The sequence below is a fragment of the Phalaenopsis equestris genome, unplaced genomic scaffold, assembly GCF_001263595.1.
Source record: "Phalaenopsis equestris unplaced genomic scaffold, ASM126359v1 Scaffold000224, whole genome shotgun sequence".
NCBI classification, from domain to species: domain Eukaryota; kingdom Viridiplantae; phylum Streptophyta; class Magnoliopsida; order Asparagales; family Orchidaceae; genus Phalaenopsis; species Phalaenopsis equestris.
The window spans coordinates 5953718-5966249 of NW_018164666.1; the positions used below are offsets into that span (position 1 = coordinate 5953718).

The 12532-nt window shown below is 32.2% G+C and overlaps 2 protein-coding genes across 2 annotated transcripts; both read left to right on the top strand.

The window, feature by feature from the left end:
• The first annotated feature begins 2873 nt into the window (after positions 1-2873).
• On the top strand, positions 2874-4527 carry LOC110023321 (EG45-like domain containing protein). Its single transcript, XM_020722667.1, has 3 exons — positions 2874-3009; positions 3114-3390; positions 4360-4527. Exons 1-3 carry the CDS (start codon positions 2907-2909, stop codon positions 4364-4366), a joined length of 387 nt encoding a protein of 128 aa, XP_020578326.1. The 5' UTR covers positions 2874-2906; the 3' UTR covers positions 4367-4527.
• A 3410-nt stretch (positions 4528-7937) lies between these two features.
• LOC110023323 (EG45-like domain containing protein) lies at positions 7938-9156 on the top strand. Its single transcript, XM_020722669.1, has 3 exons — positions 7938-8064; positions 8195-8468; positions 8956-9156. The coding sequence occupies exons 1-3, from the start codon at positions 7959-7961 to the stop codon at positions 8960-8962; spliced, it is 387 nt and encodes a 128-aa protein (XP_020578328.1). The 5' UTR covers positions 7938-7958; the 3' UTR covers positions 8963-9156.
• Positions 9157-12532: the final 3376 nt, after the last annotated feature.

Below are 12532 nucleotides of genomic sequence, written 5' to 3' on the forward strand. Positions count from 1 at the left end.
TACTTAATTTCAACCTAAAAGAGAGAGATGAAAGGGAAATTAGTAGATTGTCTAAGCTTGCTATGTCAATTTTCACCCAACACAAATCATTCAAATTGTGTGCCTCATCATTGACCATTTCATATAAAATTCAATTTAGTTTTTCTTCATTATACATCTCATCACTAACCCATGAATATTTTTTTCCATATTGAATATTATTCGTAAAATTTAATTGCATGAAAACCTAACCCTAGAAGATTGAAATTTCAAAAAAGGTGAGTGTTTTTTTGTTATTTCAGCGGGTTTTTTCTATAAGAATTTAACTATATTGAATCATATGAGAGAGGCTTATATATTTTCCACATGAGATACTCGGTTTTCTACGTCTAAAGTGGCTTTATATATTGTAAATGGGAGAGAAAGAGAAAGTTTAAGTTATTAGGTGCTAGATAAATAAATACATAAGAATACAGTGGTATGTATGTATACATCAAAAATATGTATGCATGAATCTCGAGAAAATTCAATGAGTCCTACTAATTGTATATTGGTAATCAAAAGACGGAATTACCAAGCATTGTTTCCTTTGATAAGAACTCCGAGCAAACTGAAATGAAGCACAATAGAACGAAGAGATATGAACACAATCCGAGGAATAGCCAATCATGACCAAATCCCTCAGCCAATTCTGGAATTCCTCATAAAATGGCCAAAGGTCATCAGATGCTTCTATTCAAGCAATTATGAATACGAAAAAGTGCTAAAATCGGTTATGAAAATGAATAAGTGTCAAAGTTAGTTAAGAAAACAAAAAGAAGCCATAAAACCTTGTAAGTTCTGTCTTAAAACAAGAACAAATATGCAAATTTTATACTTGGTAGCCCCGAAATCTAGAGTAAAGAACTATTGACTGATTTTATCCAAACTCTTGTGTAACTGTGCACTTTCTAGTTCTCTTGTTTTCTTTCTATTTCTTTCCTCCGTCCCACGCTCTATATCTTAGGTGTGATTCACATGACACATATGAATTCAACAATATACATGTAAATGTTCCAAATATTTTACTCATAATATAACGTTTAAGAAGGATATTGTCCAAAGTTCTAAAAAGAAATTAAAAAAAATCAAATGCATATAATAATGAAGCAAGTTATCTTAATATCTATTGATTGACTTCAATTAAGAAGTTTTAGACTTAAATTCTTTTATGTGTAATATACACATATTTATGATTAAATTCACTCAAATATCCAGAAAATATATTATAACATTAGAAAATATATATATATTGTTTATGCGTAACCCTTGGACGGCTACTTATAGACGAAGTTGCCCACACAAGGCAGTCTGTTACCTTCCTTTTAATTTGGTAAACATTCAAAGAAAATTCAAACTTTTCAAGGGTTATTTCCACAAACAAGCAAATGTTCTCCCTCTTTATGCCTGAAAGACCGATTAAGTTCAATTGAGGCATACAAACTTTTTTGAAGGCCGCCAGCCGTTGATTAGTCAGTCATTCGGTTACTTCACCTTCAGCTCTTAATTTGCTTTTGAGTTTTTTATTTATTTGTTTGGTTAGAGATGATGACAAGTTATGAACTAGTTTAATGTGATTAAATGAATACTAGCAAATGTTCTATATATAATTAATAGAATTTTTTTTAGATTAATATAAATATATAATAATTAAATAAAATGAAGACTAATTCAATTTTAAAACAAATCTAAAAACAAATTATAATGCTCCTTCTGATCAATATATTTCTTCGACTTTGTTTATATAGAAAGTTTCTAATTGAAAACAACTGAAATCATGATTCCACGTATCCCATCTTCTTTAAAAGTTTTGTTTAAATTGCCTTTTAAGTATACGTTAATCTTTGAATTTTCAAAACAGAAATCACAACGACTAGTCTTTGTCTGCTCCAACAAAAGTAAAGACCAAAAAAAAGGCAGGGCTTCCATTAATTACTCAGAATATTTAACTGACGACTTGCTACTAGTCTTCAACTAAGATTTGCACGTTATCTCTAGCAATATATAAAACATTAATTGGTATATATTTTAAATTTGTGAAATTTGCATTAATACCGCAGAATTTTTATTTATTTACATATAAACATTTGAAATTTTTGTGCGCTTATTGTTTAGGTAGTAGGGATGTAAGTGAGTTAAGCTGACTCGTGAGCCAGCTCGAGCTTAGCTTGTTAGCTCAATGAGCTCAGTTTACAAGCCACTTATTGAGCCGAGCTCAAACTAGCCCCGACTCGACTTGTTAGCTTGTGAGCCAGCTCGTTTGTTAAAATATTAAAATAAAATCTGCTCAAAATATGTTAAATTTCAAAATTTTATCTGTACATTATTAAAATATTTAAAAAACAATAATAGTTTGTATTTAATATGAAGTGATTTTTTATTACTTTTATCCTAATTACTTATTCTATTTATCATTTTATTATAATACAATCTTAAATTAATATTATTTTCTCTCTTTTATATCAAATAAGTTGGCCCGTGACCTGACTCAAACTCGTAGTCCTAAGCTTGAGTTTGGGCTCGAACCCAAAAAATCTAACCAAGCACAAGTTGAAGCTCAAGCTAACGCTTATCTTTCCCAGAATAATAATAAACAAAAAATAAAAAATAAATATAAAATAGAACATTTGAAATTTGAGATTTACATTTATGCTCCTCTGGTGTCATATATATAAGAAATGTGTGGTATGTTTGTAAATGACCAAAATTTTAATTTCTTAAAAATTTTCTAGAGAATCAAACTTTTGCAAGCAAGTTTTGAATTTTCTTCCACTAAAAATTCACCATATTCATCCCATCCTCCCCTATAAAAGAGACCCAACTCTCCCTCTCTTTGTATTCTATCGTCTATAAAAAAATAGCTATAATTTAGAAGCAAAAAAAAAATAATGGAGAAACACTTTGTTCTTGCTCTCGCCATTGTTCTTTGCCACTTTGCTCTCTCTTCCGCCATTGATGGAACTGCAACTTACTACACCCCGCCTTACACCCGTGAGCTCTAAGCCTCTATAACTAATTATTTCCCCTTGTTTACATATAGTTTTAGATTATAATTATGAATTATATTTATACATATTATGTATTTATATATGCAGCATCTTCATGTTTCGGGTATGATAATAAGGGTACCTTGATTGCTGCGGCAAGCGACCAAATATGGGATAATCGTGCGGCGTGCGGACGAAATTATAAGGTGACATGTACAGGTGCTACCAATCAAGGTGTGCCACACCCATGCACGGGAGCGAGCGTTGTGGTTCAAATTGTTGATTACTGTCCAGCTGGTTGTCGAGGCACCATTGATCTCTCTCAAGAAGCGTTCTCGACTATAGCAGATTTAAATGCCGGCAAAATTGAAATTGATTATGTTCAGTAAGTAAATATTTTTTTAAAATATTTACCTATATAAACCGATGAGGAACCAACCTGTTTTTTTTAGGAGAAAATAATGCATCAGGACTCTACATGTATAGTTATCTGCGGAGTCCAATGAAATCACGCAACGTGATGGCGGCAGAAAAAAAAATATGTCTGATAACACAATGAAATATTTCTCACGTGTTATTCAGGTGTTATTGTGTGTTATGCAAGTGTTATTGATGTTTTATTGTTATTATAGCATAAAAAATATTCTCAAAACACAATAACACTTGAATAACACACAATAACATCTGAATAACACAAAATAACACGAGGGGAATATTCCTTGTGCTAAAACGAATTTTTTTTATTTTTTTTTTTTTTTTTTTATCACTTTCAGATGGCTTGATTTCATTGGACTCCGTACGAGTCCTGATGTAATATTTTTTTTTTCTTTTTGGAGAGGTGGAGGGGGGGCCCTAGACCTAATATGAGAAGATTTAGAGCAAGAAAGAGTCAGAAAATGCAAAACTGATATTTTAGGAGGGACTAAAGTCCAAATTATACATGCATATGAGTAAAAATATAAATTTGAGGGGATCTACCCAAGACCGCGTTTGTGCATAAACCCCTATTCTTTTTAGTAAAATATAAGAAAAATTAGATGAGTTGAATTTGTATTGAGATGAATATAATTAATAAATAATTATATTGTACTAATCTTAAACAAAACATTAAATTTAAAGTCCATGCACCCAGATTGAAATTTTGGGAAGGATACCATAAATTATTTATTTTTAAAAATATAGGGCATAATATAATTATTGTAAATAAGTGCTCTGAGTTTCTGTAGCCGTAGTTGTGGAATTTAATCAAAATATCTTGAATTATGATTTTTTCATATTTATTTACCGTTCTCATTGTCTCTCTAAAAAAAAAGAAATTAATATATTTCTGCTTGCTTATCTTTATGATTTTCAGGGTGTAAAGATGGCCGGTGGCTGAAGGCATTAATGGTGCTTTTTTTATATCAAAATTAGTGTTGAAGAAGAGAAGAATTACCTGTTCACTTATGTGCCCTTAAATAATATTGTTGCTGTGTAACTTCGACTGTGCTTACATGACCACAATTGTCTTTCCATCAATAAATTTACAGTTTTCATTTTTCAATGCGGGTTTTTAATTTATAATAAAAATTATTATTATTATTATTATATAATATCGAGCTTTTTTTTGGAAAAATTAGTCCATGCGGATTGGACACCGCATGCATCATGCGTGCGTGCGGTGTCCGATCCTGACAGTAAATCTGGTGATTTACGGTCATGATGTATTTCGGTGGGTCCATCTAAATTTTTTTTTTATATATATAAAAAAAAACTGAAATAATCCTGACCGTAGATCACTGTGATCTACGGCCAGGATCGAACACATGCAGAGATGCATGCGATATGCTAACCGTAGGGAAGATATGCATACAGACCCCTCAATGCCTATGTATTTACATCTATAGCTCCTAAACTTTAATGTTTAAGTGCATATCATCTTACCTATGCAAGAAAATGTGTATTCCATTGTTTAAAAATTATAAAAGGTTGTATTTTTAATGTGATGAGAAATATTTGGGTGGTATATATAAGAATTGTATCGGTTCAGTAATTCGGTTAATGAGTCGAGCAGCTGGCAAAGATGTGGATTAATTGCGTTGACAGACCATCTAACACTTCAGCAAAAATAATATCCTTAATAAGAAACCACAGATAGTATGCTTTAAATTTTAAGTCAAGATAAATTATGTACAAGATAATCTCCCACATTCGGCAGCCGATCTCTCTACAATTATCCAAAAGCCAAATTTAACTCAAGTTTTAAACTGCTCTACCTTCTGCTCTGAAGTATGTCTGAAAGGGCTCCCCAGGAATGCACCTAAAATCCTTCCCTCCCAATGGGTTGTTCTTACTCTGTACACAATATAAAATGATTTAAAAAGGTTGAATGTTGAAAGATTCATAGTTGTAGAGTGATAATTTAACGTCTTAGCATTACACAAAATTCTGGCACAAGGGCAAATAAAAAAAAAAGTAGAAGATGCCAAAAATTTTTTAAGTGAAGAATTCTAGAAAAAGAAAAAATCATGGGTCTACCCCATCAAATCTTTCCTCATCTTAGTCATTTGATCCTTTAAGGATTTCTTCAGTTGGAGTATCATACCTCTGATCGTTGAATGGATTGTGATGTCCTTCTCCTCAAGTCCATCAACCTTTGAGCCAATATCATCTATCTGAGCCTCCATGCCATTCATCGTCTCCTCTACCCGAGCAAGGCACGAATTAAAGTCGTGCATGATCTCCTTGGACCTCCTATGTGGTTTGGATGCAGCTAAATCTCGTTGCTCCTGATGACCTTGCCCTTGTTTAGATAATTTCACATTAGTGACTTCGGACTCCATTATGTGTCATTTAACGCTCTTTGTTATATATTTGAACCGAGTCTCTGATACCAACTGTCACAGACTAACTTATATAAAATCACATGTGGGGCTTTAATGCTCTTTCTTAGCACTAAAGCAGCCTAACCCACGCAACGGGAAAACTTGTTAGCACAAAACACTTTAGGAAGAAAAGTAAGGAGAAGTATTGGAGAAAGGAACACTTCACTAAGAGAGAAATATTACAACACTTGAATGCTTGGAAGCTTTGAAGGTTTTTTTGAATGGTCACAAATGAGAGGAGGGACTCCTATTTATAGCCCCCTCCAAACTCAAAGGAAACTTATAGATTACATGAGAATAGCGTAGTTTCTAGAGAGTTCTCTATTATTCATATGTACATACATAGCCCTATAATTTTCTAGATTATTCTTCAGTTCTCTTTGGAGCCTTTCCTTCTCATATTTTCTAGAATTGGGTGGAATTCTCTAGAATCCCTTGAATTGTTCTCTACAATCTTGTCTTCTCTAAAATCTTTCATCATATGCTTGTTTTGCCAATTTTTAGAGGGTGACAGAGTGTGACATTAGGCTTTCAACCAAACAATCCAACATTTAAGTCATTGTATATATGGCGGGAGTGCATTTGCAATTTTTTTCACATGAATATCAATATATATATATATATATATATATATATATATATATCTGTGTGTGTGTGTGTGTGTCAATTGGTCGGGCAACTGCTTGTCAGTTGTAAGTCCCCTCCGGTTTAGGGTTTGATTCCCTTCATGGAGGGTGAGGTACTTGAATTTTTAGGTGCCTCGGGAATGGTCGGGGATCGTATGGTAGCCTCATACCATTCTTTAAGTAAATATATATATCTTTGAATGTATACTATTGCAAAAAGGATTTTGACGGCGTTTATTTAAAGACATTTTTAATTTTTTAACAACTGACCGAATATACTATTGCAAAAAGGATTTAAAGACACTTTTAGAATATATTATATATATATATAGAAAGCAGTTACCTTCATTTTAATGTGGTGAACAGTCATAGAAAATTCAAACTTTCCCAAACTTTTTTGCACAAACATGAAAATGTTTTCCTTATGCTTCAAAGACCGATTAGGTTCAATTGACGCAATACAAATTTTATTTGAAGACCGTCAGCCTTTGATTAGTCAATTGGTTACTTCACCTTCAGCCCATCGTTTATATAGCCTTACTTTATTTTAGAGCGTACATCAAAAATATGTTTGTGCTGATCTTAAGAATATCTCTGATCTATAGAAATCGAGTGCAACCAAGAGGCCCTGTTGAGAGAACATCATGAGACCCGCTGATTCGATTGAGTGAATCAGCCAGTCAATCTTATAAGGCCAAAACTGACCAAATAAGAGTAATACAAAAACTAATTAACTAATTATAGATAAATTTGTATTCAAATCAAAACAAATATAAGCTATAATATTCGGAACCCAAAAAAAAATCATATAAAATGCTCACACAAACTTCAAAGAGCCGAATGAGAGTTCCAATATAGATTTATGTTTTATGAGAAATGATTATGAAAACTGCCTGATTTAAAATAAAAGATAAATTAACTAAACATTGATATATTTATCTCCTGGTAATAATAAGCTAAGGTTTCATTTCAAACACCTGGAAGTTTTGTTCAATTGGAGATAATGCTGAAAGCCTGCAAAAAATTTCATTTGATGAAACACTAAGAGGAACAACTCCCCTTTTTTTTTTTTTTTTTTTGTTTTTTTGCAAGAATGAAAAATTTTTATCACCAGCTGTTTTACGGCTTTCAATTTCTATCGTACATCAATTTTTTTAAATTTTTAAAAAAATAAAAATAGGACCAACTGTTATAATCTTTTGCTGTTATGAACGGTAGAGATCGGACACCGTATACATTTGATGCCCATGTGCAATAATTTTTCTTTTAAGGACAACTTCTCATTTGAAATTTCAAAGCAGAAATAACGGCGACTAGTCTTAATCTACAGCCGATAAAACTAAGTTTCTAGAAATTCAAATCAAGCAAATTCTTAATTTTCTTCCCCCCATATATAAAAGAGACCCAACTCTCCCTCTCTTTGTATTCCATCGTTGACGTAAAAACCTAAATTTTAGAGAAAAATGGAGAAAAACTTTGTTCTTGCTCTCACCATTGTTCTTTGCTGCCACATTTCTCTCTCTTCCGCCATTGATGGAACTGCAACTTACTACACCTCGTCTCCCACACGTGAGCTCTAAGCCTCTTAACTAATTATTTTCCCTTAGTTTTCATAAAAACATATTTACATATTGTTTTAAAATATAATTACGAATTATATTCATACATATATTACATATGTATGTTTGTATTTATGTAGCAACTTCGTGTTTTGGGTATGATGATATGGGTACGATGATCGCTGCGGGGAGCGAAACGATATGGGGAAATGGTGGGGCGTGCGGAAGGCATTATAAGGTCACGTGTATTGGTGCACCCATTACAGAGATGACGAACCCATGCACGGGAGCAAGCGTCGTGGTTAAAATTGTTGATTATTGCCCTGCCTGTGAGGCCACTTTTGATCTCTCTCAAGAAGCTTTCTCTGTTATAGCGGATTTAAATGCCCGTAAAATTCAAATTGATTATGTTGAGTAAGTGAATAATTTTTTTTTATTTTTACTTTCATAACTTTCTATTCTTATTTAATTTTTATATTTCACTTTCTAAAAGTTGAAATGGTGACATGGTGGTATTTTTTATGGGTTCTGAAAGTTTTGGGGGATAAATGTATGAAGGTTTAGGTGTTAGATATACAAATACATAGGAATTGGGTGATATGTATATTTTAGTATGGTTTATAAAGCTTGGAGAAGTACAGAACATAATTTTTTAGGGAAAATATGTTTATAAATACCATACTCATTGGTCTGATTACTAAACATATGAAAGCAATTAAAATTGATATTGTACTTATTTTACAATCAATTCAATCACATGAAGGTTATTTAAATATAAATTTTAATCAAAATACCTTAAATTACTATTTTGTATATTTATTTACCGCATTCTGTCTTAGAAAATGAAATTAATATGCGGCTAAGAAAAATGTTTATGCATGTTTGCCTTCATGAATTTCAGGGTGTAGAGATGCATGGTTGGTGGCCGAGGAAGTTAATAGTGCTTTCTTATATCGAAGTTAAGTGTCGAAGATCACAGAAGAAATATCCGTTCGTTGATGCACAGAAATTAAGTAGCTGAATAATGTTGTTACTTCGATGGTGTCTGCATGAGCACAAATATCTCTCAAATAATAATTATATTTACATTTTTATTTTTCAATGCCGGTTTTTAATTTATAATGGATACTTATGTCAATTTTTTTCCTTGTGTATATATATATATATACTCTAACATCGCCCTTACAAAATTCTATAATAAAAATAGAATAAAGTGTTTTAGTTACAGAGTTTATAGGAGTGCTAAAATAATTTCATATTCTTTGAGTTGGTTTTGAAACAATTGGAGCTCAATTATAGAAGGACAATCGTTACATTTATAAATTATGGGATAAAAATAGCCCCTTGACTGAAAAAGCTTAAACATTGACTATCAAGCTAAATAAGTTCAAACATGGTTCTTGACAAATAAATTTTCAAGATCCGACACGAATCTCAAATCATGACACTATATCGATTCTTATTCTACTTGCATCTCATTTTAAGTAAGTCTCTTTTTCTTAAAACGCCGCTTTAGACGTGGAAGACCGGATATCTCATATAAAATAATATGCCTGAAATGAAATAATATAATAGAAAAGACTGAATTTGTTGTGCTCGGATCTCATGCTAAATATTGAGAAAATAAAATTGAAAGCATCACCGGACCTATTGTAAATGCGAGAGACTTATATATTCTCCACGTGAGATACTCGATCTTCTACGCCTAAAACTGTCTTATATATTGTAAATGAGAGAGACTTATAAATTGTAAATGAGAAAGAAAGAGAAAGTTTAGGTCATTAGGTGCCATATAAATAAATACATAAGTGTACAGTGGTACATATGTGTACATCAAAAATTTGAAGTTTTAGATTTAATAGGACATAACTGGATTCAACAACACTCATAATGTTACGTATAAAAAATGTATTGTACAAAATTCTTGAAGGAAAAAAAATAATCAAATGCTTATAATAATGAAGCAACCCATCTTAATCTATTAGTTGACTTCAATTAAGAAGTTTTAGATTTAAATTCTTTTATATGTAATATATATATATATATTTACGACTAAATTCACATAAAAACCGAGAAAAAAATATTATAATATTTAAAAAATATATATATTATGCGTGACCCTTGGACGGCTACATATGGCCGAAGTTGCCCCACGATAGAAGGCAGCTCGTCATCTTCATGTAATGCAGTAAACATTCGAAGAATATTCAAATTTTCCCAAAGTTTTTTCCACAAACATGCAAATGCTGTCCTTATGCTTGAAAGACCGACTAAGTTTCAATTGAGGCAATATACATGTTATGTGAAGACCGCTAGTCGTTGATTAGTCGGTCATTCGGGGACTTCACCTTCACCCCATCGTTTACATGTATTAATTGACGACTTGCTGCTAGTCAGTCTTCAACAGCGATTTGCACGTCATCTCTAGCAATAGACAGACATAAATTAGTATATACTTTAAATTAGAAAAGTTTGCATTAATACCATGCAATTCTTATTTGTTTACAATATAACATTTGAAATTTTTTAACACTTATCCTTTAGATAGTAAGGGTGTAAGTGAGTCAAGCCGACTCGTGAGCCAGCTCGGGCTTAGCTTGTTAGCTATATGAGCTGAATTCATAATCCATTTATCAAGCCTAGCTCAAACTAATATAAAATCTGCTCAAAATATATTAAATTTGATGATTTTATTCGTCAATTATTAAAAATTAATAATAGTTTGTATTTAATATTAAATGATTACTATTTTTTTATTTTAATTAACTATTATATTTGTCATTTTTTCTAATTACTTATTATATTTGTCATTTCATTATAAAACTATCTTAAATTAACATTATTTTCTCTCTTTTATACTAAACAAGCAGGCTTGTGAGCCGGCTCGAACACGTAGAATTATGCTTGAAATCCCACTCAAACTTGATAAAATTAATCGAGCTCAAGCTGAAGCCAAGTGTGGCTCAAGCACAACTCGACTCCTTTACACCCCTTTTAGATTGTGGTTGAAGGTGTACTTGCCCACCCATAGTTTGCAGCTTCAATCTCTCAAATTACATACATTATCATTTTAGGCTTATTTTTCCCAGAATAATAATAATAAATAGTTTGAAATTTGACATTTACATTTATACTCCTCTGGTGTCAATGTATAAGAACTGTGTGGTGTGTATGTAAATGTCCAAAATTGTAATTTTTTAAAAAGTTTCTAAAGAATCAAAACCCTGAGAGTAAAAGTTTTGAATTTCTCCCTCTAAAAATTCACCATAGCGATCCTATCCTCCCCTATTAAAGAAACCCAACTCTCCCTCTCTTTATATTCCATCGTTTATAGAAAAATAGCTATAGTTTAGAAGGAATAAAAAAAAATGGACAAACACTTTGTTCTCGCTCTCGCTATTGTTCTTTGCCACTTTGGAAAGTAGCTGTTGAGAAAGTAAAGGCGAAGAAAAATAAGAATTGACACAAATCCAGAAGAACACGGAGATTTACGAGGTTCGGCAAATATGTCTACATCCTCGGGAGCAAAGCAGTGATCTTCTTTACAATATTCAGAAAAGAGTATAAAATACAAGATTCAAAATCTCAAAGACTCAGAAACCCACCTAGAGTTACAAACATGACATATATATAACCCTATAGTACAATTTGTAATTATTTAAATTGCCCTTGTCCTAAACCGCGGGGTGTTGCCCCCGCACCCCAACCCACATAATGAAACTCTCCCGATTAGATAAATCCTTCCGCTATACTCCACTCGTGGGCTCCTCTCCGCTCCAGCATCAGTCTCATTTATGATATATGAGTCATACCTAACAAATGTCTATCATGGCGAATATTCAGCCCCTTAGAAGAAATACATATACCCAACAAATCTCTACCTTGGCGAACATCCAACCCTTTAGGAGAAATACAGATGTCATATATCTGCTTGACAAATCTCCACCTTGGCGAACATCCAACTCCTTAGGAGAAATACATATGTCTGACAAATCTCCACCTTGGCGAATTTCCAGCCCCTTAGGAGAAAATACATATGTCTCACAAATCTCCACCTTGACGAATATCCAGCCCATTTAGGAGAAAGACATATACCCAACAAATCTCCACTTGGTGAATATTCACCAAGTTAATGATAGAGTTTCAAATGAAATGGGTTGATGGCAGTTGCTTAATACACTCTAGTGGTTGGATTTCCATTCAAATGGATTTCAAATGGTTTCAAATGGGTTGATGGCAGTTGCTTAATACAATTATTCGTTAATATATCATGGAGTTTCTTCTGGACAAAAATGGGTTGAGCCCTTTTAAATAATCTCTTAATTAAGATTCTTTAATTAAGTTTCTCTTAATTAAGTTTTCAAGAAAAATGATTTTTCCTTAATTAAGTTTCCAAGAAAAAAAGAATTTCCCTTAATTAAGTTTCGAAGAAAAAAAGGAATTTTCCTTAATTAAGTTTCCAAGAAAAAAAGAATTTT

What these genes read in the sequence shown, in the direction of transcription:
- LOC110023321 (XM_020722667.1), top strand. Translation starts at nt 2,907, where the DNA reads ATGGAGAAACACTTTGTTCTTGCTCTCGCCATTGTTCTTTGCCACTTT. An exon ending in CTACACCCCGCCTTACACCC is followed by an intron (nt 3,010 to 3,113) that starts GTGAGCTCTAAG and finishes TTATATATGCAG; the next exon opens with CATCTTCATGTTTCGGGTAT.
- LOC110023323 (XM_020722669.1), top strand. Translation starts at nt 7,959, where the DNA reads ATGGAGAAAAACTTTGTTCTTGCTCTCACCATTGTTCTTTGCTGCCAC. An exon ending in CTACACCTCGTCTCCCACAC is followed by an intron (nt 8,065 to 8,194) that starts GTGAGCTCTAAG and finishes GTATTTATGTAG; the next exon opens with CAACTTCGTGTTTTGGGTAT.